Source organism: Bos taurus, chromosome 28 (assembly GCF_002263795.3).
Source record: "Bos taurus isolate L1 Dominette 01449 registration number 42190680 breed Hereford chromosome 28, ARS-UCD2.0, whole genome shotgun sequence".
Lineage (NCBI taxonomy): Eukaryota > Metazoa > Chordata > Mammalia > Artiodactyla > Bovidae > Bos > Bos taurus.
Window position 1 is genome coordinate 43,766,034 of NC_037355.1, and position 27,106 is coordinate 43,793,139.

The 27,106-nt window shown below is 50.4% G+C and overlaps 1 protein-coding gene across 1 annotated transcript in view; it reads left to right on the forward strand.

The window, feature by feature from the left end:
• The window catches only part of CHAT (choline O-acetyltransferase), a 55,211-nt gene that overhangs the window by 13,952 nt on the left and 14,153 nt on the right, over positions 1–27,106 (forward strand). Inside the window, exons 5-9 of the mRNA XM_015461094.3 lie at positions 2,827–3,007; positions 5,151–5,328; positions 22,293–22,462; positions 24,911–25,011; positions 26,164–26,292. Of these exons, the coding sequence (XP_015316580.3) occupies positions 2,827–3,007; positions 5,151–5,328; positions 22,293–22,462; positions 24,911–25,011; positions 26,164–26,292 (759 nt within the window). The remainder of the gene's footprint in view (positions 1–2,826; positions 3,008–5,150; positions 5,329–22,292; positions 22,463–24,910; positions 25,012–26,163; positions 26,293–27,106) is intronic.

Here is a 27,106-nt window from a genome sequence, read left to right on the forward strand (position 1 = left end):
TCATTTATTCATCTGCCCACTTTTCTTTTTTAAAGCAATTTTTTCTAATTGGAGGAAAAGTGCCTTCCAGTATTGTGTTGGTTTCTCCTATTCAACAACGCAAGTCAGCCATAATTATACGTATATCACCTCCCTCCCACTCACACCGCCCCCAGGTCGTCGCGGAGCTCCGGGCTGGGCTCCCTGTGCTCCGCAGCAGCTTCTCCCCAGCTGTCTGCATGGCAGTGCATGTATGTCTGTGCTACTCTCTCCATTCGCCCCACTGTCTCCCCACCCCACTGTGCCTGTGAGTTTATCCTCTACATCTGCGTCTCTGTCCCTCCCTGCAAATAGGTTCATCAATAGCATCTTTCTAGGTTCTGTGTATATGTGTTATTACACTGAATTTGTTTTCTTTTTCTGACCGACTTCACGCTGTATCACAGGCTCTAACTTCATCCACCTCACTAGAACTGACTCAAGGTCATTCTTTTTTATTATGCCTGATAATATTCCATTGTTTCTATGTGTCACAGCTTCTTTATCCGTTGATCTGTCGATGGACATCTAGGTTGCTTCCAAGTCCTAGCTACTGTAAACAGAGCCACTGTGAACTTTGGAGTACATGTCTTTTTCAATTATAATTTTCTCAGAGTATATGCCCAATGGTACTATTGCTGAGTCATATGATAGTTTTTTGTCCCTAGTTTTTAAACAAATCCCCATGCTGTTCTCCATAGTGGCTGTATCAATTTACATTCCCACCAGCAGTGCGAGAGGGTTCCCTTTTTTCCACATCCCCTCCAGCATTTATTGTTTGCCGATTTTTTTCACTTTTAAAATTGATGCTGGAAAGATGAAGGGAAATAAGGCCCCATCCCTGTCTTCAAGAGGTTCTCAGACTATCTAGCGAAACAGACACATAAACAGCACCAAATACAACTGCGTCCCTCCTCTCTGAGCCCCTCACTCGTATCTGACCCCCTGACATCCCCACCGGGGCACCTCCTAGTCATTGCAAACTGAGTCATCCCCAGCGGACCCCTGGGCCCCCTCCCACGGCCCAGCAGGCTCTTTACCTCGTCCTGCCGTCTCAGTAAACGTGCCGCACAACCCCGGGGTGAATCCAGGATCCTGTAAGTCACCCATGGTATCTTTCTCTCTCGCCTGCTCATCTAGTCCAAGCTCAGGGATATCACACTCCCTCCAGAACCCATACTCACACCCTCCTCTTATTCCCATCACCCTCCCCAGGCCCGTCACCTTCCCAGCAGCCCACAGCCTCCTTCCCGTGACCGGCTTTCACCTGTTCCCCACCTGGAACCGGGGCCATTATGGCAGCAAAGCGGATCAGATCATGCCCCTGAGGGCTCTCACTGCCCCAAGAATGAAATGGCACCGACTTCTGCTGCCAAAGAGGCCACAGGCCTCCCCGCTTCTCTGTCCATCTCTTCACTCAGCTTTAACTGGCTTCCTTTCATCTTTGACCAGTGTTCCTCAAACAATCTATGGTGAAGGGCCAATATATATTTTATTTAGTGAAATGTTTTTGAAAGTGAAAGTGTTAGTTGCTCAGTCTTGCCCAACTCTTTGCAACCCCATGGACTGTAACCCACCAGGCTCCTCTGTCTGTGGAATTTTCCAGGCAAAAATACTGGGGTAGGTTGCCATTTCCTACTCTAGGGGATCTTTCTGACCCAGGGATCGAATCCAAGTCTCCTGAATTGCAGGCAGCTTTTTTTCTATCTGAGCCACCAACTGAATTAGCAGAAAAACGGTATATAGATACAAGACACAAGAACTCTAGTTTTATTGTTGGAGTTAGCACAAATAAACGTCCTCTGTCAAGTTCTTACAAGTTTCTGAAAGCTCCCCCTGGAGTCCCACAACCAGCCTATCATCAGCTGGTCGTTCCAGTTCAATCTGACACCCACACTTGGAGCAGCAGGACAGTGGGATGCTCCGCCCAGCCCGCCTGGGCCTCACTCTGCCCCAGCTCACCTCGTGGCTGCCTCTTGACCCCAGGGCTCGGCTTTCAAGTCTGATCCTCAGTGAGACCACCCCTGGTCGCTCCTGGTCCCTGCCCTCCCAGTTGCTGTCCCCTCACCGCATCTTGCTGCCTGCCTGCTTCTTTGCGCCCTTACATATCCCAGATCTGGGCCCCGTCAGAACAGGAAACTCAGCTCTTGTTTGCACCTGCTCCCCAGATGCTCCAATGGTGCCTGGTCCAGGAGACTGCTCAGTCACATTTGTTGGCTGAAAGGAAGGAAGAAGGGAGGGAGGAAGGGAGGGAAGAAGAGGCAGAAAGAGAGAGAGAAAAAAAAAAGGAGGAAGAGGAAGGGAGGTTGACTGTGGAGGGGAGGGTGAAACAGGAAGAGGAAAGACAGAGGGAGAGAGAGTGAGAAGGAGGAAGAAGAGGAAGTCAGGGAGGAGGAGGAAGGAAGGAAGTACCTGAGACATGCTGAGATCATAGGAGAAAGAGAGCTTTCCACCTTGAACTCAAAGGAGGCTTCTGGAAGAGCTGATGAAGGAGTAAGCTCTCAAAAGAGTGAAGGGGGTCTTCTAAACAGATCAGTTGAGTGCAGGGCTGAGGGTGAAGGCGTGCCAAGCAGAGCAGCAGTGGCAAAGGCCCAGAGTGGCCAGATCTGTACCTGCCCGTGTCGTGCATGAGGCTGGAGTGAGGGAGACTAATGGAGGCCGGAGAACACGAGGGTCTCCCTGGGGCACTCCGCTACTGTAGAAAATGGGAATCTAGCTCTTGAACGGCCATCATCATGCAGTTCTGGCGTCAAGTTAGAGTAGAACCGATTTTGATTCCCAGCCTCTCTTCCCTCCCTCCCCCACCAGCCACTCCATCCCCACCGACTGTGCTAAGGGCCAGCTATCAGGGCAGCCGCTCTGTATGAAGCAATACTACGGGCTCTTCTCCTCCTACCGGCTCCCCGGCCACACCCAGGACACGCTGGTGGCCCAGAAGAGCAGTGTCATGCCCGAGCCGGAGCACGTCATCGTGGCCTGCTGCAACCAGGTAAGCGGCCCCTTGCTCCTGCAGCTTCTCGGGCCTGGGGAGGGGTGCACATTCTTCATCCCTTCCTGCCTTTCCAGGGGTTCAGCCCCCTCCCAGAGTCACACGGTGAGCTGGGCAGGGTGGCCCCGAAATGGGGTCTCCTGATTTCTGTCCGTCCCATTTCTCTCCACTGGTTGGATTTTAAGAAGGAGGAGCGTCGTCAGTCGAGATGCCTTTGGTAGGCTCCCATTTCAGTCCTGTCCAGCCAAGTCAGGTCCAATGAACTGCCTGGATGGACTGAGGGTCGTCAATGAGACCCAGCATGTCTTCAGCCCTTCCACATGCAGTCACCCAGGTCGTGGCCTTCCTGGAGACCACACACAGATGGACAGCTTACAGACTGACTGTCTGGGCATCCACGTCCAGGTGGGCCTGGTATCTGTCATCCCATCTGATCTTAGGATGACCTTGCAGAGGAGGCCTTGGATCTCCATTTGACGCATGAGGAGATGAGACTTAGGTTAAGTGGCTTGTCCAAGGGTGAGAAGGACTCCTCCGTCTGCCCATGTCACAAGCCCACGCTCTATGCCCTGCAGCTCTGGTCCTCAGACTGGGCTCCAGGGAAACAAAAGAGCCTGTGGGGGCCCCGGGGATGCCAGACAGTGTACTTCATATACTGAGGCTCCACATAAAAATTTCATCTGATGAAAAGCTGTTTGTTTTCATTAAAATCCGTTTGTTTTCATTAAAACCCAACTTTGACACCCACCCAGGGGCTCCCCTGGTATTTTTTTCTATAGTCTTTTCTTCTTAGGTTCATTTGACATTTTCCGTCTAAATTGGGAGCCCTAAGTTTGCCAACAAAAGATGGCTGTTCCCAGGTTGGAAGCCCACCTGACACCTGGCTGGCCACAAGACAAGAAGCTTTCTCCACCTTCATTCAAAAGTCAAACCCAGAATATCCCAGCGCCCCCCCCGCCCCGCCCTGCTACACACACACACACCATAGTATCCATCCCTCCCAGAAATGCTAAGACTCCCGCTCTGAACCAAACCACCTGTATGCGGCTCAGGGCGTGGGGCCAGCACACGCCAATCAGCAGAGAAGGGACCTTGACCTGGGACTGTGACTAGAACCCTTTACAATGCTGAGGCTCTAGCTGCGAAATCACTGAGTGCCGGTTCACAGGCCTCACCTACAGAGCTCACGCGAGTACACGTGGATAGGTACACACGCACGCGTGGAAGAGCTCACGCGAGTACACGTGGATAGGTACACACGCACGCGTGGAAGAGCTCACGCGAGTACACGTGGATAGGTACACACGCACGCGTGGAAGAGCTCACGCGAGTACACGTGGATAGGTACACACGCACGCGTGGAAGAGCTCACGCGAGTACACGTGGATAGGTACACACGCACGCGTGGAAGAGCTCACGCGAGTACACGTGGATAGGTACACACGCACGCGTGGAGCATTTCGTGTGGTGTTCTTCCATTTTAATCTTTCTCTGCATATTTTTTGCTGCCATGTTTTTCTCCACTCACCAGTGTGTTTGAAGTCTATCCCTGTAGCTGTATCTAGAGCTAGTTCATTCCTTTTAACTGCTGGATAGACATGCATTGGACAGGTGCTCCACGTTTTACTTAACCATTCCCTTCCTGCAGAACATTTGGGCTCTCTCTACCGATTTTCTACTGCCAACAAGGTTGATATGCACATTCCTTTATATGTCTCCCAGGGCACAAGTATATGTTTCTCTAAGCCTTAGACTAAAGTATGCATTTATAAGAGCAGTTACTGAATCATCGGGCACGCACCGTTTTCAGTTTTGATTGACACAGCCCCCCAACAGCAAGCAGATGTATCAATTTCCACTCAGTTTCCCACAAACGTAATGGTTTTACATCAAATAGGAACTGCAGAAAAGAAACACTCTCTTTAGTTAAGTTTAATCTGGCCTTTGATCTGGGAGAGCTTGGAGTCCAGCACAGTTGACAGTGTCGGGCTGGTCCCCACACTGTGGCTCTTCTGAACCGTCGATACCTTGGGAACCAGGGGCCTGAGTGCCCCCCGTCCTGCTCCCACATGGAGGCTCAGGGAAGGCCTGACGTCTAGGGCGGGCTGCCCTGAGTGAAGTCTTTGACCTGTTTCCCCCACAGTTCTTTGTCTTGGATGTTGTGATTAATTTCCGCCGTCTCAGTGAGGGGGATCTGTTCACTCAGTTGAGAAAGATAGTCAGAATGGCTTCCAACGAGGATGAACGCTTGCCTCCAATCGGCCTGCTGACGTCAGACGGGAGGAGCGAGTGGACTGAGGCCAGGACGGTCCTCATGAAAGGTTAGCAGCAGCGCCCAGCACGTCTCCATGCTCATCTCATCCTCACACCCATTGGCCTCCCTCCCTCCAGGGCTGTACCTCATCCCCATTTGCCATAGTGTGGGAAGCTCAGGCCTCCTTCCAGTCCAGGACCCAATGGCATATCCTGCAGTTGGCCTGCGGTCAGCTGGAGGCATCTTTTGTACCCATGTAATTCATCTGACGGCATGCTGACTTTCTGGGTGAGGCTGACTAGACCCGGAATCCGAGGATGTCTGGGAGCATGGTGGGGGGCAAGGTTTTTGAGTTGAAGGAAGGCCAGCTGCAGGGAAGCAGTGGTGTTTTACTGGTGGGCAAGGAAGGTGCTCATTTCCGGGATCTGAGTTGCTGGGAGAGTTGTCAGGTAGGGGTTTGGGATGGGCCCACCTCTGGAAGGGTAGTTGGCTGCCTCCTTCACGTGATTTCTTGGTCCCAGAATTCTTCATCTTCAAGCTGATCTTATCCTTCTAGCTGCTGCTCTTAAGAAAGTTTCTAAGCTTTCCCATAAGAAATCCAGCAACAGTCTTACATTTTTCAAATTGTCCTTCTGGAAACTACTTTTCAAACCCAAAGCGAGCCCTGTTCTCAGGAACTGGGTGGAGAGTCTTGCTTTCTTGCCTACATTCCCAGAAGAAGGGTGGGACTTCTTTGAGCCTCTGTCTGCCCCTTGGGCTTTCATTCCAGCCAGGTGACCATTCAGAGTTCTTGAGTGTCTGTAAGCTGAGGACCTGGGCTAGGCCTGGGTGTGTAAGGGACAAAAAGGATGGAGCCCTTGGCCTTGAGCAGCCCCCTCGATAGGAATCGGGGATGGATTCAAGTACATAGTAATGCAGTGTCTACCCACGTAAGGCAGTAGAGCCAGTAGCTACCAAATAAATTCTCCAGGACTTCAGAGAGGGGAGGGAGCCCTTCTAATTGGGAGGCTTTTGAAAGGCTTTGAGGAAAGAGGTGGGAATTGAACAAAACCCTGTGACATGAGAGGGACAGGAGGGAGGGACAGTGTCCAGGCAGGCAGACCAACTGCAGGCAGAGTTAACCGCCCAGCAGGGCCATATCTGACCTGCCCAGTACCGTGAGGAGAGCAGTCTGGCCGGCAAAGATGGCTGTGCTAGACGTACCGGGAGAACGAGAAGGTGATGAGGAGAACGAGAAGGTGATGAGGCTTGACCGTCCAGCAGCAGGCACGTCCTTCTCCCTAGAAAGCTCTTCTTCCAGGGCTGGCTGGCTCCTTGCACTGTTCCAAGCTCAGCTTAGGGGTTCACCCCAGACTCTCCTGGAATATCCCCCACCTCTCCCCAGCACACTCTGCCCCTTGTCCTGTTTTTCATCTTGGTTGCATTTCTTACTCTCTGAAGTCAGTTTTTTGTCTGTTTGATTCGTGCTGATTATCTGTCCCTTTCCCACACCGCCACCCAAGTCTGTAAAACCCAGGAGGACAGGGGCCTTACCTGGCTTAACTTCTGAATCTGCTGCCCCAAACACAGTTAATCCCCAGTCATGCTTGTTAAATAAAGGAATGAAGGACACTAAGGATACTGGGCCCCAGACTTATTTCCCACTTACCACTTAATTTCCTTTCATTCAGTTGTTGGGCACCTTCCAGTGCTTGGTCTTAAATTGGAGGCTGTGTGGATCACAGGTAGGTGCCAGAGGTGACCCTGTTCTTACCAACCTAATGGCCATGTGGGAGAATTAATAAGTTATAATTTGAAAGTGAGTTAATTCCCTCAGGAGACCATGGTATAATCAAATCCTACTCTTCTCCCCTCCAGGGACAGAGACAGGCATCAGAAGAATTGCCTCTGCTTCCAGGAGGCTTCCCACTTTATTAGCAGGCCAGGCCCAAGCCATCACCCCGCACGACTGACCAGGATTGTCTTGGGGTCTGAGTGCCTGGGTGCGCTAATCGGAATTAATTTGTTAATGGCACTTGATCTGGCTTTCTGAATGGAAGTGCTGTTTCCAAAGGAAGCTGACAGAAAGGAGGAGAGTGCACACACGGCTTCGCTCTGGAAATCTGATTAATCCAGTTAGCACTGGCTGTGTCATCTGCACAGCGGGAATCTGATCCTTCACTGAGCTCTCCTCTCTGGAGCACCCCTTCCCATGGAAGGAAAATGGGGAAACCACTTAGGAAATGATTTGAGTGTTAAAGTGAAAGATTCAGGCAGCTTGGGCTAGAGTTGAGAGTGAAGATGGAAAGATGGAAAGACATAGGTGGGGTCTAGAGAAGTTTCAAAGTGGAAGCAACAATAAGGAAAAGAGGATGAGCTTTTTTTTTTAATAAGTTTATTAGAAATTTATTTCTTTTATTGGAGTATAATTTACAATATTATGTTAGTTTCTGCTGTACAACAAAAGTGAGTCAGCTATATGTATGTAATGTCTGCTCCCTCTTGAGCCTGCCTCCCACCCTCTCCATCCCAGCCCTCTGGGCCATCACAGAGCGAGAGCTGAGCTCCCTGTGCTGCGCAGCAGCTCCCACTCGCTGTCTGTCTCACATCAGAGCCTATGTACATCAGTGCCACTCTCTTTATTCCTTCCACCCTCCTAGAAAAATGGTTCTGATGAGCCTATTTGCAGGGCAAGCATAGAGACACAGATGTAGACAGTGGACTTGTGGACACAAGGGAGCCCTAGGTTTTTGATGTGAGCCTCTGAGTAGGTGGTGGGACCGTTCACTGAGATGAGAACCAGCCGAGGATGGTTCTCAATGCTGCAGGGAGAAGTCCTCTCCCCGTGTGCCAGGGAGGCGGCGCCTCGAGCCATCTAAGTAGAGACGTCAAGTTAGATCTATGTGTCTGGAGCTCAAGGGAGAGGTCGGTACAGAGATATAAATTTGAGAGCCATCAGCACAGAAGTGATATTTAAAGTCATGGACCTTGATGATATCATCTGGAAACAGAAGATGGGGCCTTGGAGGTCAGTAGAAAAAGATGCAAAGAGGATAGAGAAAGAGCAGCCTGTGAAGTCAAGACGAAACCAGGAGATGAGTCACAAAGATCCAAGAGAGAAGGAGAGAGCCGCCAACTACCTCGGATGCTGCTGAGAACTCTCGGGAAAATGGGACAGAGAGGAGACTCTGGGCTTAGCAACCCTAAGTCAGCCATGACCTTCACCAAAGTCAGACCAGAGTACTAGACAGGGGGGAAGGTGTATGCAGGTGGAAGGCATCCCAGAGTAGGAAGAAACTGGTAATGAGACAGTCACTGAGCAGAATCAGTTAAGGGTGGATGGTTCTTTTCAGACATTTTGGTACTAGAAGGAGCAGAAAAACAGGAGTGATTGGAAGAGGATGGGGGTCAAGGGAAGTGTTTTTAGTAGGAGAGGCAAGTGCATGGAAATGATCCAGTAAGTGAAATTGTTAGTGAGGAGAGAGGAGACAAATGGAGGGCTGGGATTCTTGCAAAGGCAAAAGGAGATGGAGCACAGAGAATCAGAGACCTTTGACTGATACAGGGAAACTGAACCTGGCCTGAGGCCAGCAGAGCCATGTTGAGGGAGGTTCTGGAGGCAGAAGAGAATGTGTGATACAGCCTCATGGGAAGTGAGAAAGACAACCTGCTCAGGAAACTTGCTGAGATTCATGGACTGTATTGAGCTCATATTTGAGGGCCATACACTTTAGCATTATTTTGCAATCCCCCCTCTCCCCCACATACAACATTGAGGTGCTGAGGTTCAGGCAAGGAGAAGGTGGGTTGCTGAGTTCAGCCAAGGTCAGTGAGTATAACTGAGGGAGAGAAGGCGGGTGTGGAGGGGAATGGCTACAGTGCTGGAATCTGAACTGAGTAAGCAGGTGCGTTGGTCTGCTCAGGCTGCCACAGCAACCTACTACACACCCTTGTGGGGCTTAGACAACAGCCATTCATCTTCTCCCATTTCCAGAGCCTGGAAGTCCAAGGTCAAGGTGTCAACAGAGGGGTTTCTTCTGAGGCGTTTCTCCTTGACCAGGATGGCTGTCTCCTCCCTGTATCTTTACATTTGTCTTCCCTCTATGTGCAAGGATGGCTGTGTTCTCATCTCTTTTTCTTATAAGGACACCAGTCATGTTGGATTAAGGTCCCACCCCAGTGACCTCATTTTAATTACCTGTATAAAGACCCCCATCTCCAAATATAGTCCCTGGGACAGGGGTTAGACTTCAACTTAGGGATTTTGCGGGGGGACACAGTTTAGCCCATCATAGGAGGGAAGTGAAAGATGGAGGCGGGTGGTGGAGAGTGGAAATAGGCAGTGGGGCCGAAGGGTCCTGGAGTGAGTGGTCCTCGTCAGTGAGACGAGCTGCAGTGGGAGGTGACAGTGTGTGAAGCGGGAATCAGTGTGTGAAGCGGGAGTCAGAGTGGTCAAGGTGTGGGGAGCTTGAGCTGATGCTCCAGAGGGGCTTGGGTCTTGGTAGTGATATGCCTCCAGATGTGGTGGTAGGAGTAGGTGCTGAGTTTGACTGTCAAAGGTGAGAGGTCAAAGGGCCGAGAGAGGAGGATGCCAGCCGGGCCACGCACAGGGATGTTCAGGCTACCGAAAGGATGATGGGAGTGGTGATGGTGAGGAAGAGCTTGAGCCAGGTCCTGGTGGTTGGACATTGCGAGGAGGCCAGAGGAGCACAGCAACGAGGAGGATAACGCGTGGGGGGAGGCGGAAAGCCCACCGGCTGCAGCTCCACAGAGCGCCGGAGGGGAGGGCGAGCCATTCAGAGCTGGGAGGGGTGCCCCTGCCCATCTGCTGCTGGGCTGAGTGTGAGGGAAGATGACGGTCCTCGAGGAGGGGGTGCAAGGAAGTGGGCCCTCAGAGGGGGCACCCTTCAGTTGCGGCAAAGGCTGAACAGAACACTTTCAAAGAAGGTTAACAGGGCAAGGGGAGAGCCAGTCAAGCACTGTGGAGAGTCCAGGAAGGAGGAGAGGAGAGCAGGGGAGGATCGGGTCCACCCAGGGGACACTGGAGTATCAGGGGTGGGAGCGCTGGGGAGGGCGGCCGTTGTTGGAAATGACGCTCCCAGAGCGCTAACCTCTGCGAAGCCTCTCTCTCTCCCGGTTCCAGGAGCAGCTGCTGACTGTGGTGAGGCCTGGGGTCTTCCTGGCTCTCGGGAGAACCGCCGCTAGCACTGGAAAATGGGTTGAGCTTTCCAGGGCATCTCAGCTGAAGTCCCAAGGTCTCTACCTCCCTTCCAGAGACGCCAGCAGAGACCAGTGCCCATGGGCACTGGGCCCAGGCTGGCATTATGCAGTAGAAAGTTTCAGCTGAGCTGAGCTCCACTTGTCCTGGTGGCTGCCTAGACCAGGAAGCCTGAGCTCAGACAAAATTCCCCCTTGAATTTCCACGGGGTCAGCTGACACCCACAGGGGCGGTTGATTGCATCAACCCGCTCTCCTTCCAGTGATGGCCCCTGATCCCCCAACCAGCTTGGCCCCCTCTGTAAGCTCCCAGGCTGCGCAGCCTGACCCTTTGCCAGGACATTGAGAGGGTGGAGCTCGCAGAGGTCCAGGAACGGCCAGTGGGATGCAGTCCACATTGAGGGGCCTCCAGGGGCGAGCTGAGGGCTACAAGACCTTTGAAGACTGTCTCTGCCCCTGGGATTTGCCATCTTGCTGGGAAGACTAGAATAAATGAAATCGTCAGGACAAGAGCAGACAGGCTAAAACCAAAGGGAAGATCTCCCTTAGGAGTCCTGTGGGAATTTGGGGGCCTCACCCCTCTGCATCCTGTGCTAAGTGAGACTTGAGGCTAAACCAAGGTGGGTTGAGGTCAGTGTGGCTGGGGCTAGTTGACAATATGAGGGTCATCCAGAGAGCTCAAAAAAAAAAAAAAAAAAAATTCAGAAAACCAAACCAGATTCTTGGGTCCTGGTGATTTTCCAGTGGCATTGGAATGAGGCTAAGGAATTCACATTATTAAAGCACCCTCAGGTACAGTCCAGGCTGGAACCCACTTATTCAGACGTTAGCAGCCACCATGCATGGAGGTTCCCCTTATTGCTGGGCCCTGTCCTGGCTGCTTTCTGGCCCTTGCTGCTGCAAGTCTTCAGAACAGCCTGTGAGGTGAGACTTGCACCCCCACGAGCAGAGGAGGCTGTGTCTCCCACAGGTTAGGTGGAGGGTGGTGGAGCCGGGAGTGACCAGGGAACATCTGTCTCCCCAACCTGACATCTTCAGGGCCTGGCACTCGGGGGTGAGATTTGGGCCTCAGGAGGGCTGTGTGCATCTTCTCAGGACCTCCCTCCGCACCCAAGTGAAACTATGGCCTTCCTGAACCCGGGAGGAGCCAACACCGTTATCCTGGTCTAGAAATTTAATTAGACATCTAGCCCTGAGTCTGGAAGACTACAGCACTTGTCAATTTGCAGGAAAAGGATCGCCAGCTAGGAGATCCGCCCCTCTGCTGGCTCGCCTGCCCGGGTGCAGTGCAGCTCCTGTGAACAGACTTTGGAAGCAGATGCCTTCGTTTGCACAGTCCCGTAAATATTTATTCCCAGCAGCCAATTAGAGCTGAGCCACAGCTTTCAAGGAGGGAACTGACAGAAGGTTGCTGTGTCTGCAGAGGGCCTCTTCGGTCATGGTTTACAAGACCCACTCGGGATGGGGCGTCTTGCTCTTTAAATATTGTCATCCAGAGATAGGCAAGCCTGCTGATTTTAAAACCAATTACACATTAGCAATAACAGCCTCTCTGATTTAATTGCCCCAGAAATATCTCCTGGCTCTTGAAGCTGAATGCTGTTTTCTTTCTTTGGGCCAACCCCTCCCTCTCATAGTGGAAGCGTGAAGGCTTTCCTGGTTGAGAGCAACCAGACAGGGAGAGGCCTGTGGTCTGAGGCAAGAGGTCTGGGCTTGACTGGCCCCTCGCTGAGGTTCTGGAGTCTGGCTCCTTAGGCCCAGATGGGGAGGTGGCAGCCCATCTAAGGGATGCAAAGCTGGTGTTCCGTGCCTGCTGCACAGAAGGCGATCACTAAGGATACCTCTTATTAGATTCAGGGAAACTCTGGGGATGTTCTCCCAAGCCCAAAACCACCCTGAAAAAATCCAGTGAGCTGAAAATGGACTTGTGTGGATGGGCACTGCTCTTGCAGTCAGTGACCTCAGACTGAATGGCTATCGTCCTGGTGTGGAGCCCTGACTCTTGCTGACTCTGGGGAGCTCTTTTGCCTCCCCCAGGCTCCCCAGACGCCACATGCCCTGCATGGACACACTCCAGACTCCTCTGCTCCTTCATTTCTCCCTCTGTGCCATCTTTCTGGCCCTCACTTTCCATTTCACGGGCAGCACTGTGCTATTTGGTTTCAAGGCAGCTGAGAGGTTGTGGGTTTTGGGTTTGTTTGTTTGTATTTCCTGCCTTTCTCCACGTACCACCCCTCCCCTAATTCTGAAATTCTGAAAGTATGATAGCTCTTTAAATCTGTCTTTGTGGGAAGGGTAGCTGGGACCCAGAGGGAAGAGCAGTTCTTGGCTACTGACTTCTTTTTTAAAAAAATTAAATTAAACTTCTTTGGAGATAATTATAGATGCACATGCACTTGTATGAAATAAACGCTTGTACCGTTCAGCCTCCCCCACCCCCACCCCGCAGGGAGTGGTAACATCTTGCAAATCTTCCAGTATCACAACCAGGACACTGAGGTTGATACAGTCAAGACAGAGAACATTTCCACCCCCACAAGGACCCCTGGTGCCTTACAGCTGCACCTACTTTCCCTCCAACTCCACCCCTCCTTAATCCCTAGCAACCACTAATCCATCCTTCATTTCTAGGATGTTGTTTCAAGAATGTCATATAAATGGAATCATGCAGCATGTGACTTTCTGAGATTGGCTTTTTTGCTCAGTATAATACTCTGGAGAGACCCATCCCGGTTGTTGTATGTGTGAATAGTTCATTCTGTATTCCACAATTTGGATGTTTCAACATAAGTGATGTAACCATCCACCCATTGAAGGACATCTGAGTTGTCTCTAGTTTTTGGCTACTACAAATAAAGCTACTGTGAATACATGCATAGGTTTTTGTGTGATCCTAAGTTTTCGTTTCAAAGAAAATGTTCAGGAATGAAATTGTAGGTCATATGATATTTGCATGCTTCGTTTTACAGGAAACTGTGAAAGTGTTTTTTAGAGTGACTTTACCATTTTACTTGGAGAAGGCAGTGGCACCCCACTCCAGTACTCCTGCCTGGAAAATCCCATGGATGGAGGAGCCTGGTGGGCTGCAGTCCATGGGGTCGCTGAGGGTCAGACACGATGAGTGACTTCACTTTCACTTTTCACTTTTCATGCATTGGAGGAGGAAATGGCCACCCACTCCAGTGCTCTTGCCTGGAGAATCCCAGGGACGGGGGAGCCTGGTGGGCTGCCGTCTATGGGGTCGCACAGAGTCGGACACGACTGAAGCGACTCAGCAGCAGCAACAACCATTTTACTTACCCATCAGCAATGCATGAATGATCCAGTTTCTCTTCATTGTCATTATTTTTTATTTTTTATTGCCCTCTGGTAGGTGTGCAGTGATCTTATTGTTGTTGTAATTTACATTTCACTGATGACTAATGATGTTGAATATTTTTTCATGTGCTAATTTTCCCTCTATATCTCATCTTTTGGGAAATATCATTTCACGTCTTCTGCTCATTTTCTAATTGGATTGTTTGGGGCTTAGGTTTCAGGTTTTGGATTTTTTTTACTGTGAGTTCTGAGAGCTGCTTATATAGTCTTTACTAACCTTTTATTGGATATGTGGCTTTATATTTTCTCCCAATCTGAGCTTATCTTTTCATCTTCTTAGCAGGGTGTTTCACTGAAGAAATGTCTTTAGTTTTGATGAAGTCCAATTTATCAGTTTTTTTCTTTTGTGGGTCATACATTTGGCAACAAGCCTAAGAATTACATGTCTAGTCCTAATATCCCAAAGATGAATTTCTCCTAAAAGTTTTATAACATTGTCCATTTAAGCTGACAATCTATTTTGTGCTAATTTTTTGTAAGGTATCAGATTTTTATCCAAGGTTTTCAGGGAGGGATACCTATGGATGTACAGATGTTCCAGTAATATTTGCTGAAAAAGCCATCCTTCCTCCATTAAATTACTTTTGCACCTTTGTCAAAATCAATTGGGCATATTTGTTAGTCTATTTTGGGGTTTTCTATTCTCTGCCATTGATCTATATGTTCATCTGTCTGCCAGCACTGCACGTTCTTGGCTATGTGATAAGTCTTTAAATTGGATACACTGATTCCTCAAACTTTATTCTTTTTAAAAATTGTTGTAGCTATTCTAGTTCCTTTGCCTTTTCACACAGATTTTAGAATAATCTTGTCTACAGCTGCAGAAAGTCTTGCTGGGCTTTTGATGGGAGCTGGCTGAGCCTGTGTGCCAACCTGGGGAGAACTGGCATCTTCACCACACTGAGTTTTCCCATGCACAAACATGATACATCTCTCCACTTACTTAGACCTTCGATTTTTCGCACTGGGTGTCTTGCAGTTTCTTTGTATAAGCCCTGCATGCTTTTGTCACATTTACGCTGGAGAATGTGGTTCATTCCGCACGATCTGAAGACGCTGCGTTCTCACTGTCGGTCATGTCTTTGTCACTGGCATTGGGTTTTTGTATGTTTACTTTATATCCTGTGAACTTCTAACTCATCTATTAGTTCTAGGTGGGGTTTTCTGGGGGTAGATTCCTTATGATTTTCTACACAGATCATGTCATATGAAAACAGGCAGTTTTTTCTTGTTGATATTTTTCTTTTTTATTCCCTTTTCTTGCCTTTTGGTGTGGCCAGACCTTCCAGTACTAGTTGAACAGCAGTGGTAAGGATGGGTATCCTTTCTTATTCCTTATCTTAGGGGCAAGGCATACAGTCTTTTCACCCTTAAGTATATTAGCTATATGCATTTTTGTTTTGGGTAGATTCTTTTCATGAAGTTGAGGAAGTTCCACTCTATTCCTAGTTTTCTGAGATTTTATCATGATAAGATGTTGAATTTTGTAACTTGTACTTCATCAATTGATCTAATCATGTGATTTTTCAATAGCGTGTTAATACTGTGGATTACATCAGTTGATTTTCAAATACGGAATCAGGTTTGCCTCCCTGGAACGAGCCCCACTTGGTCACAGTACATAGTTTTTACATGTTGCTTAATTCTATTTGCTGATACATTGTTAGCTCTCTTTGTTTCTATACTAATGAGGGTTATTTGTCTGTAGCTGGTTGTTTTTTTTCGTGTGTGTGGTGTGTGTGTGTGTTTATGGGTGGTGGTGGTGGTTTTTTTTTTATGGGTGGTTTATGGGTTTTGTCTGGTTTTGGTGTCATGGTAACACTGGGTTCCTAAAATGAATTGGGAAGTGTTCGCTGTTCTTATATTGTCTGGAAGAAATTGTATAGACTGGGGTTAATTCTCCCCTAAATGTTTGGTAGAATTCTCTAGTGAAACCTTTAGGGCCTGGAGATTTGGGTGAGGAGGGGAAACTTTAAACTTACAAATTTAATTTCCTTAATAATTACGGGGCTCTCCAAATTATTTGTTCACATTTTGTGCATGTGGTGGTTTATACTTTTTAAGTGATTAGTGCATTTCATCCAAGTTGTCAAATTCATGTCTGTAGAGTGGTTCATAGTATTTTCTTAGTATCCTTTTGATGTCTGCAAGATCCATAGTGATGTCTCTGTTTAATTCCTAGTATTGTGTCTTTTCTTTCATTTTTCTTTGTTAGTCTTGCCAGGGATTTGATTGAATTTTTAAAGGAACCAGTTTTCTTTCCATTATTTTATTTTTTTCCTATTTTCAATTTCACTGATTTCTACTCTTTGTTATTCCCTTCTTCCTACTTGCTTTGGGTTTATTTTGCCTTTTTTCACTAATATTTTAAGGTGAGAGCTTATATTACTCATTTAAGTCTTCCCCCTTTTCTAATGTCAGCATTTGTGTTACACATTTCCGTCTTAACAAAGCTTTAGTTGTGTCTCATAAATTTTGATATGGTATATTTTTGTTTTCATTCATTTCAATGTTTGCTTTTTAATTTCTTTAAATTTCTTCCTTGATCCATAGATTATCTGGAAGAGTGTTGTTTACTTTCCAAATGTTTGAAAATTTTTCTTTTATTTTTCTGTTATTTAAAAGAAAAGCTTGATTCCAGTGGTCAGGGAACACATTTTTGCATGATATCAATTATTTTCAATTTGTTGAGGGTTTTCATGGCCTAAGATATGGTCTACTGTGGCATATATGTTACAGGGGCACTTGAAGAGAAGCATTCTGCTGTTGATGGTGAAGCGTTCTGTACACATCAATTAGATTCTGTTGGTTGATGGTGTTGTTAAGTTCTTTGATATCCTTGCTGACATTCTGTGGTTGTTCTGTTAAGTATCAAGAGAGGTGTATCCGAGTGTTCAAATTATGGATTTGTCTATTTCTTCCTTCAGTTCTGTTAATTCTAGTTTCAAAAAATAACAGAGCTATGTTTGGTTGATACACATTTAGATGTGTATACACAAGATGATGTCATCTTGACATCAAGACTGATCCATTTGTTTTATGTAATATTCCTCAATATCTCAATACCTCTTGTATCAATACCTGTCTCTGAAGTTTACTCAAATCTGATGTTAATTTGTCCACTCCTGCTTTACTTTCATTAATATTTGCTTGATACGTCTTTTTCCTTTTCCTTTCAGCCAGCTTCTATCATTATATTTGATGTGAGTTTCCTGAAGATAGAATGTAGCTTGGATATACATTTATTGGCATCCTCATAGCCTCTAGGGGCTGGGAGTGTAAAGACCACCATGAGCCATAGAGTAGAAAAGGACTGGAAAGATGGGATGGCAGAGTTTCCTCCCAAAAGGGGCTATGATTCCTTTGTCTGCGGAGTAAAGATGCTTAGCTGCGCCTGACAAATGTTTAGAAGCTCTTAAGTATCTGAGAGGAGCCCAGCGCCTCCCTCCCCAGACTGTGTGAGGCAGGACAGTAGAAGTCTGATGTGGGTCCTTTTCCCAGGGACTAGACCAGAGAAGGCAAGTGTCCCAGAGAGGGCTGTGTGTGTGTGTGCGTGTGCACAGGTGGGTGTGCTGGGGATCGGCACCTGAGAGGTCTGCAGACCTCCAAAGGCAGAGCTGCTGTGTTCATTTTCTCTTCGCTCACCTTAGTCACAGACTGGAAACTTTCAACCTCGAGCAGAAGCTCTAGGGTCCTCCAAGGCTCATGGCCTCTGGAATTTCTGCATCTCCAAAGTTGTCGACTCCCCAGGCGTGGGTGGCAGAGCAAGCTCCTCCTATTACTCAATTCTGACTTCTACCTATTAAGCAGGGGCTCCTTGAGGAAGATTGATTTACCACATTAAGCGAGCCTGCCTGTGCTCGATGAGGATGTCACAAGACAAACGGCTCCTGCCGTGTGCCTCCGGCCCACCGCCCCATGTTTCCATTACACTGGGGCCAGAGTTGTGGTGGATGAGTTTGGATGTAGTTCATTCTCTGCCTTACACGATAAACTTGTCAGCGCCTGGCCGATCAGCTGCTCGTGCACAGGGAGTTCATTTGGAAGGCCACCTGGCGTCCTGGCTCTGCTGTCCTGCTCCCATTTCACTCTGTTTAATGAGCCAGGACCCAGTTCCTGTCGAGTGGTGCTGAGCTCCGGGGTCCTGCTCGACCTGCATGCAGCGGTGGTGGCTCAGCCCCTTCTCAGGGGTCCCTCTGTCTTGCCTGGAGGTGGCTGGGGCACAGATGCCCAGGGAGCTGTCCTTTTATGCCACCAGCTTCGAGCCACCCAGCTGAAAAGGAGGGTGCCCAACCCTCACTCTTCCGCCAGCGGCTGCCTCAGGCCTGCTCCCCAGGCTCTGAGCTGGACAGGCCTGCCGTGGGCTTCCCAGGGAGCGGAAGCCTGCCTAGTCCACACTGCCCTTGGGGCTGTTTCATAGGCAGAGACCAAGCCTGGGCTCTCAGAGCCCACTGAGACACAGGCCGACGTGTATAGCACTGGGGCTGCCGTGGTCCCCAGGCCCAGGCCCTCCCCAAGCGGCCAGGCATCACGGACAAGCTCCACTCACCAGCCTCAGAGCCTTTTCCAGCACTGTGACTTCCTTCCTGATGTGTTCCTTCCTTCCTCTCCACTTCTCCATTTTGAATCAGACCCAGGCCTGGCCAAGGCCTCTCTGAAGTCACCAGCCACCCTGAGCCCAAGGACCCCCAGAATAACCCATAGTCCAGGGCCGGCACCATGGCTGTTGGCAAGGACTCCAGTAGCAGCCAGGGTGGGGGAGTTTTGCAGAGGGTAAGGAATCCCTTTCCTGTCTCCATCTCTCCTCCACCCCTTTCATCCTATGAAACTCTCTGCCCCAAAGGGCCTGGAAGTCTGAGCTATGCCCACAGATCTCAGCCTCACCTGTCCATGCACGCTCAAGTCCATTGCCAGACACAGATACTTCCTGTGCCCACCTAAGCCAGAGAACCAGGCCCTGCTCTCTGTGAGCTCAAAGCTTGAAAGAGGGCAGCCAGATCAGGATTTTTGGGCTGGATGGTCAGTGGCTGGGGTCTGGGGCAGCTACAGGGTCCCACACTGTAAGGTCACGCATTGTGCGGTAGGAGGCAGTGTGTGTAGAGGTAACTGGTCTGGCGCTGGCTCAGGTTCTATGTGAGGCCAGCCTGGTGGAGCAAGCAGAGGGTCCTTGTCTGCCCTGGGCAGGCACCCGAGCCAGCATGTTACCTGGGGTAAGGCGTTCGGGGCGGGGCAGGAGCCCTCTGGGTTGCTCTCACCCACACAGGGATGCAGGGCCCACACTGTGATAGGGTTTGGGATCTCAGGAGCATTTGATGAGTAGAGCTTTGATAGAGGAGAAGGGCTCCTACCCAGGGGGCAGCCTGCATGATCTGAGGGGATGGATGTGCGCAGGTATCCAGGAGCAGCAGGAGCTCCTGTGAGGTCCATGCCAGGATTCCAAGGAGGTGACCCAGTGGGGTAGCATAGGCGAGCCATGGAGTCCAGAGGGGGGTGTTGAGAAGTTTGGAGTCTATCTTGTGGGTAGTAGAAGTTGACTCAGGTTGATGAGGGTGAAGCGGTGACTGTATCACACTCAAGGGAGGAGGAACGGGAGTTTCCCACCTCCCCTCTCTCACACTGACCACCACAATGGAGTCTCATTGAACGTTCAAACCCCAGGGCTGGGACCAAAGCCTGGAAGTTGATCAGAGGAGGCAGGAAAGTCCAAGAGGCCAAGTGGAAGGTGATGAGTCACTCTGGACACATAGGGATCAAGAAGAATCTTGAACACAGAGGGCTCCCCTAATCCATATTCCAGACGAGTGTGAGGGGAGGAAGACCCAAGGCGGGGCTGGCTTGCTGGCCAGCCTCATTCCAGAGTGGAAGGCCAGCGTGAGAGACTTCTCCTTCCCCCAGGATGTGTAAGAGGAGGGAGGAAGGCGATGATAAGGACCACAGTCTCCTTGCACTGGAGGACATCTGTGGACACCTCTCGTGAACCTGGAGAACTCACCCCGGCAGAGCAGGGACTGCTCGAGTGCCCTTAGCATCTGTGTGTCCAGGAGGTGCTGCGGAGCCCCAGGGAAGGGTGCCTCACTCGAGGCTGCCTGTGCCAGGAGCGGGGAGCAACCCAGAGAGCCTGGGATGAGGCCAAGAGGAGGGAGGAGCAGACAGGAGCTCCTCGATGGCCCCTCCAGGCCCTTAGCTGGACACAGGAAAGGCCGGACAGGCTCCAGACGCGGTCTTCACTGGCATGTCGGCTGTGGATTCAGCTGCCCCCTGACTGGGGAAGGTGCTGCTACTCCTGGCTCAACCCGCGGGCAGGACCCTGGCTGGTGAACGAAGGCTGCGGGGAGATCTGAGCCTCAGGGTGTGGAAGTCACACCTGCTCCCACACGTTCCCTGGACTTCAGGAAGGCATTTTCCAGATGACTGTGACACACGATGGGTATATTTCTTAGCTTAAGGCTCTGAAGAGAAAGAAAGCTCCAGACCTGGGGGCTGGGATGGGATGGGGGTAGGCTCTGAAAAGAGGAATTCAGACTTAGTCCCTGGGGTTCCAAAGGGAGGGGGAAGAGCCTGAGTGGAGAGGAGCAAGTGGCTGCTGAAGCAGAGGGCTGCATACCCGGGCTCAGAATTGGGGAGCACAGGAGGGCCAGGACCAGGACAGGGCTGCCCAGAGATCTGCCTTCATGCTAGGACAGGAGGGAGCTGAGAGCTGACTCAACCAACTGCCTTCTCGGAAGGATCTTCAGCCCCCAGAATGTTTCTATCTGACACAGAGAATAGCATTCGGGACAGGGACCTTAAATATCTGCCGAGACAACAGAATTAAATAAATGGGAAGACTGTGGCAAACCAAGGCACAGCTTCTCAACTCCAGCTCATTCCTGCAGCGTGAGGACGTGGATCCAGCATAACTACACGGTATAAGATTAGTATTAGAATTGGTCACATGTGACCAAAAATCCAAAATATTAGTATCTTAAAGAAAACAGAGGTTTCTCTCTCTCTCTCCGTCTCTCTCATATATACCCAAACCGAGCCCTCCAGAGCTGAGAGATGGTTAGAGTTCTTCCATCTCACTCCGAGGATGTGGGCTGCACCCTCCTGGCCAAAAATGGAGGCTAGGGCTCTGGCCACCACACCTGTGATCCAGGCAGCAGGGTAGAGGAAGGTGGAAAAAAGAGCAAAGAGAATGTGCTCTCTGTATTTAAGGAGGTTTCTTGAAAGCTGTCAGATAGTGTTTCTAGATTTTTGTTGCCAGAACTGAGACATGATTTCCCCCAGCTGTGAGAGAAGCTGGGAAATGTCGCTTTAGTTCTGCTCATCTATGTGCCAAGCTACAGACCAGGTGTTCTATGACTGAAGTGGGTGTGGGTATTAGAATATGCCATGTAACGCTCCTTTGCCTCCATAACACGCACCCCATCTTCTCATGCATGGAAACACTGGGACTGGGGGAGGGGTGTAACCCTGCACCCCATCTAGCCCAGAGGTCAGGATGCCTGGGCGATGGCAGCCCTCACCATCGGGTCCTGATGCCCCACCGCCTGTGTGCGATGGTGCAGAAATAACAGTCACCACAATGAGGACTCCTGATTGGGAGAAAAGGTATCTGGCCCCACAGTCATGGCAGCTGTGGCCATAGTCAGGTCCCACTGGGCAGGCTTTCAAACCTTCTTACACTCAGGAGAGGAAGCTGCCTGGGGCAGCCCATCTGGCTGGCCCAGCTCTACTTTGGAGGGAACTCCATGCCCACTGTCCCCTGTGGAGAAGTCAGGCTCTCTTAGTGACATGTCTTTTGTACAACTCCGTGACCTTTATTTGTCCTGATGAACTCTGCATGCCTGAAACTGCCCCAGTGGGCTCATCTGGCTACAGATTCAGGGGCACACTGGCCCTTCCACCTGCCCTTTGCATAGAAACAACAGCTGGGGTGAGGGGTCACCTGCGACAGCAACACCCTCACTTCCTCACTTCCAATTTTCATGTGAAATTGACTAATTAGAACTTTTTGGCAACTAATGTTTGAAAATCACAATTCAGGACAAATGAACTTGCCTGTGTGCCAGACGTGGCTGGCAGGTGTGAGTAAGGGGGCCACTGGATGGGGGAATTGGGGCTCCTCTGACACAAGCTGGCCTGGGAGACTAATGCATCTGGGGAAGACCCCATGCCACCCCCTTCATCTTGGCGGGCAGGACTAGTGACTGCACATCTTGGGGCGGAACTGGCTACAGTCGGAGGGCAGGACTCTTACAGGGACCCTGGGGGTGTGCCACCCCCGGGGGGTGAAGCTCAGGACAGCAACCTGGACTTACCAGCCCACCCCCTGGGGTACAAGGGAGGGGGCTCAGGATTGGCTCAAGGTCTGGGTGTCCATGTGTATCTGTCTACGGTTTGGGTTCTGTAGAAGGGACCCCAGGCCCAGGGCTGGGCAGGTGCTGAGTCAGGCCATGCTGGCCCACCCTGCAGACTCCACCAACCGGGACTCTCTGGATATGATTGAGCGGTGCATCTGCCTGGTGTGCCTGGATGCCCCCGGAGGCGTGGAGCTCAGTGACACCAACCGGGCGCTCCAGCTCCTCCACGGTGGAGGCTGCAGCAAGAACGGGGCCAACCGCTGGTACGACAAGTCCCTGCAGGTAAGCCTCCCCGTGGCGTGGCCAGTGGCCTGCGCCACCTCGTGCTCACGTCCAGCAGGCTCGCTCAGTGGCCTCTGCTGCCCACCCAGGGTGCGCATATGGGGCCAGAGAAACCGAGGAGATGTGCTCTTCGTGTTGGCCCCTGGATTGGCCAGAACTCTTCTCGGGAGCAAGTGGCGAAACCTAGCACTAACTCCCTGACTTTCCTGCAGCCTGTGCTCAGCCTAGGGGGCCTCTGGGGTCAGACCTGGGGCTCATTCCCTATTTCCATCACACACTGTCAGGTGGGGGCAAGCCAGGGACTCCCATCAAACCAGCCCTCAAAGCATGCATCAAGAATCACGTCTGATGCCAGAAGACAACAGTGTTTCTGAATTTCCGTCACCCTGGCCCCGACATTTCAACATACCTCCCTTCATCCCTGAGGAGTACGGCAGCCCAGCATCTCCACAGAAGAGTCATAAAATGAAACAAAGCCATTCACAGATTTCTCATTCACATGACGTCAGCCCAGAAATAAGACATTCACTTTGGCCTAGAGAAAAATACTCACAAGGATGGGGATGAAGTTCTGGCCATTCGTTCCCATCCCCCGTCCTTTTTCTCCAGCACACTGACCCTGAATCGAACCTTGTGTATTTGTAAAGCTCCAACACTCTCACAACGACTGCATTAAGTGGTACCCAACCATGTTTGTGTTTTGGTTTGGTATCGCTCAGGTTTCGGTTTAGCTCCCACTGGTAAGCTTTTCTAGACTGCCTCGTTTTTCTCTCTCCGTCCCCTGCATTCTGCAGGTTATCCTTTTTGTTGGTTTGCATATTGATTCTGCTATTTCTGATGAGTTCTCTCCCTGCTGTGCTGGCTATTTAGCCTCCACCAGTGGTGTTAATGGCTTGCAATCTTTCATGGAGCAGCTGCGGGAATGAAATGATATAATGGATGTACAGGGCCTGAAACATCGTAAGCTTTGGTAGTGGTTTTTAAAAGGCACTGTTTTCCACCCTTACTTTTAGTGACAGGAACAGGGAAGCACTGATGTGTGAGTGGGCACGCCCTCCCCTCCTGCCTTATGTGTGTGCACTTCTGGGCTCTTTTTTGCAGGCAGGACAGATTATCAGGGGAGCTGGAGAAGCCCAACAAGTTCCGTGAACCTGAATGGAAAGGTTTGAGAGCAAGTCTCAGGACAGAAACGCAGAGGGCATGGGGGAGAGAGGGAAAAGAGCCTGCATGGATGGGCCTGGAGAAAACCTCTGTGGGAAGTGTGCTTGTTTGAAGAAAAGGAGTAACAATTCTGGGAGCTGGCATACAGTGAGACTGGGGGAGACTGGGGGTCAGCTCAGAGGTGTGCCTTGCCACAGTTCCCCGAAGGTCTCACACAGATTTCAGGAGCTTGTGTATTTGTTTGCTTGTTGGTTTTTTGCTTATGGATGATGGCTTAGTACCTCTGGAGTGTAATGCTGTGCTGAGGTGGACTTCAAGGCAGCCTGACTGTATTCAGGTTATGCTTTTAGAATCAAGATCTCATTCTTTTCGTGATTTCCTGCTAGGACCTTTGCACACACTGAGCATCTCCCTTTCCGAAGTCAGCTAAATCCAGCCTTTGTATAGTTAGAAAAACCATGAGTAATCTTTATAGCTCCCATGGGCCTTACATAGACCGTCTCTCTAATCCTTGTATTGATCCTGTGAACTGAGCCTTATTGGATCCATTTTAAACGAGAGCAAACTGAAGCCAGAGGTTGATACGACTTGTCAGAGCACTCCCGGCTGGAAGGTGGTAAGCGCAGAACTGGAATCAGGGGTCCTGACTTGAAAGCCCAGGCAGCAGTGAACGGGCCATCCCTGACACACCTTTCTTTCACTCCTATCAAGAGATATTTTATTTCTCCTGGGAATCTGCATGCCACCCAAATTGGGTCATCATCCTTCATTACTCATTTAGAGAAGTCATTAAGCACCTACTATGGGGTGGACACTACGTCCTGGGGATAATATCAGTGGTGGCCAACCACACAGTGTCCATCAGAACATAATCACACAAAGCAGACCCGGATGGTGGCCCTGATGTGTGCTGTGAAAGGGAAACGGGGTTAACAGGAGCCGAAGGGGCTTGCCCAGGACCTAAGGAGAGCGTGCACAGCCTCAGCGTGAGCACTTAGCAATCGCTGGGCTACCTGAGCCAGGCAGCCATGGCTCTATCTTCACTGCCCAGGGCGCTACCCTCTTCTGGGAGGAGGTCACACAGTTTCGAGCTGTCTTGAGGCCCCTCTATTCTCAGGCCATGGCGACTGTGTTCTTCTCAGGAGATGATGTGCTTTGGTGTTCCTGGAGAAAAGGTCTCCCTGAGAGGTGGGGAGGTGGGAGGGATACAGGGGTCCTGACCTGGAGCCAAGCAGCTGATTTGGAATACTGACCCAGAGGCCTGCTCACTTCTCTCTGCTATTGCAGTTCGTGGTGGGCCGAGATGGCACCTGTGGCGTGGTATGTGAACACTCTCCTTTTGACGGCATCGTCTTGGTGCAGTGCACGGAGCATCTGCTCAAGCACATGTGAGTCTGGGGGCAGGGCCCCTCCTGAGCCACTGAGCAGCCACGGGAGGCAAAGCCGGACTGCCCAGCAGTGGCCAAGCTAGGCCAAGACAAATGTGGGCGGCCACTGTGGAGCTGCATCAGTCTGGCATTGTCCTAGCAAAAGACGAATTTGAAAACCAGCTTGAATGAAACATCATATGCTTTATCGATCTTGGACAGGAGGGGCAGACTGAGCAACAAGTTAGCGCAGTTAGGGCGATATTTGGCCAAGAATTCTCAGCTTTAGGGGAATATTTGCTCTGGTCCAGGGAAGCCCAGGTCGATGTCTATTGCTTGTCCAGTCAGGTGTGGGCCCACTGTTGACCCAGAATGGAGGGAGCTGCACCTGTTTCTCTCCCCTCAGCCTGGGTCTCTCTCCCTACCTTCCAAGGTCTCCAGACTGAGTACTTCTCTGTCCCTTGGATACACTGGGTCCCTTCCTCCATTCATGATTCTGCTCATTCTCTCCTCCTAGAATCTTCTCCCTGAATCCGTAAGTTCTGAATCTCTTCCATGATTTAGGGACTCTGTGCGTGCATGCTAAGTCATGACTTAGCATGACTTCAGTCATGTCCAACTCTTTGTGACCCCATGGACTGTAGCCCACCAAGCTCCTCTGTCCATGAGATTCTCCAGGCAAGAATACTGGAGTGGGTTGCCATGCCCTCCTCCAAGGGATCTTTCCCACTCAGGGATTGAACCTGAGACTCTAATGTCTCCTGTATTGACAGGCAGGTTCTTTACCACTAGCATCACCTGGGCTTCCCTAGAGGGACTCTTTAGGATCACTGAAAACCCACACCAGCCCTCACCGACAGAAAATCACGATTTGCTTCTTCCATTTGTCCCCAGGTGTTTTTTTTTTTTTTTTTAAGAGTTATTGGTGTAGCATGGTCAAACAGGAAAACATGAAAAGAAATCCTGGGCTTTGCAGTCAGGTGGAAATGGATGGAACCCCAGCTCGACCGCTCACTAATTTCGGTGTCCTCTAAGAGCTTCGGTCCGTTCATCTGTGTCACGGTTGGGTGGGCACACCAAACTCCAACAGCTAAGATGACTGCCAGGCAAAGAAATAAGCTGCCCACAGCCCCCCGGCTCTCAGGCCACAGGAGTCACCCCATTGTCCCGCAGGGTGAAGACCAGCAAGAAGATGGTCCGAGCTGACTCGGTCAGCGAGCTCCCAGCACCCAGAAGGCTGAGGTGGAAGTGCTCCCCGGAAATTCAAGGCCTCTTAGCCTCCTCAGCAGAAAAACTTCAACAGTAAGGAGAACCCCAGGTCTTTGGGGGTGATGCTCCAGGGGGTATCACCATACCACTCCCCCACCCCACCAGCTGCCAAGGTGTCCTAGAAGCTTCCAAAGACCCCAGCTCCTCTGCCTCCCCTCACCCGCCTCCGCCCACCCCCCTCATGGAAATGCAGTCAAACTAAAGGCGAGTTGCACCTCTCGGGGAAATAACCTTGCCGAAGTATCCTTCATTTCCATAAAATGCAAACGTGCATCTATTTTTTTCCACAGGTTTCACCTGACTGAGCTGAGTCAAGGCGGGGAAATCATCTCCATCTTCCAGGGGAGGTGGGGTTATTTCCAACTGGTTTGAATAAGTCATTTGAATTCAGGAGATTTCAATTTGCTTGAATTTACACGGCAACTTGACAAGGGGCCTTGTTTCCCCAAGGGGAGCCCTAACGGGACCCCGCAGGAGGCCCCGGGGGGAATATGAGCCCTTGCTAGCGGTCACGAGGTGTGCTGGGTGTCATGGTCTGGCAACTAGATACGGACTTTGGCTCTTCATTCCATCGTTGAATAAACGAGCAGGAGTGCATTCATTCATCCATTCATTCGTTCATCATGCCTGTGCAGAGCTCTGGTGTGTTCCAGGCCTCCGGTAGGGCTCTGGGGACACAGAAATCAATGTGCCACGAGTCCCGCCCTCCATACTTTGGTGGAGGAACTGGATCCCCAAAGCAAAAATGTCAGATGCAATAAGCGCCCAAACCAGAGACATGTATTTGGTCCTGAACCCACAGAGGACACTGGAGCTGAGTTCTGCCAGGAGGTAGAGCGAGGGCTTT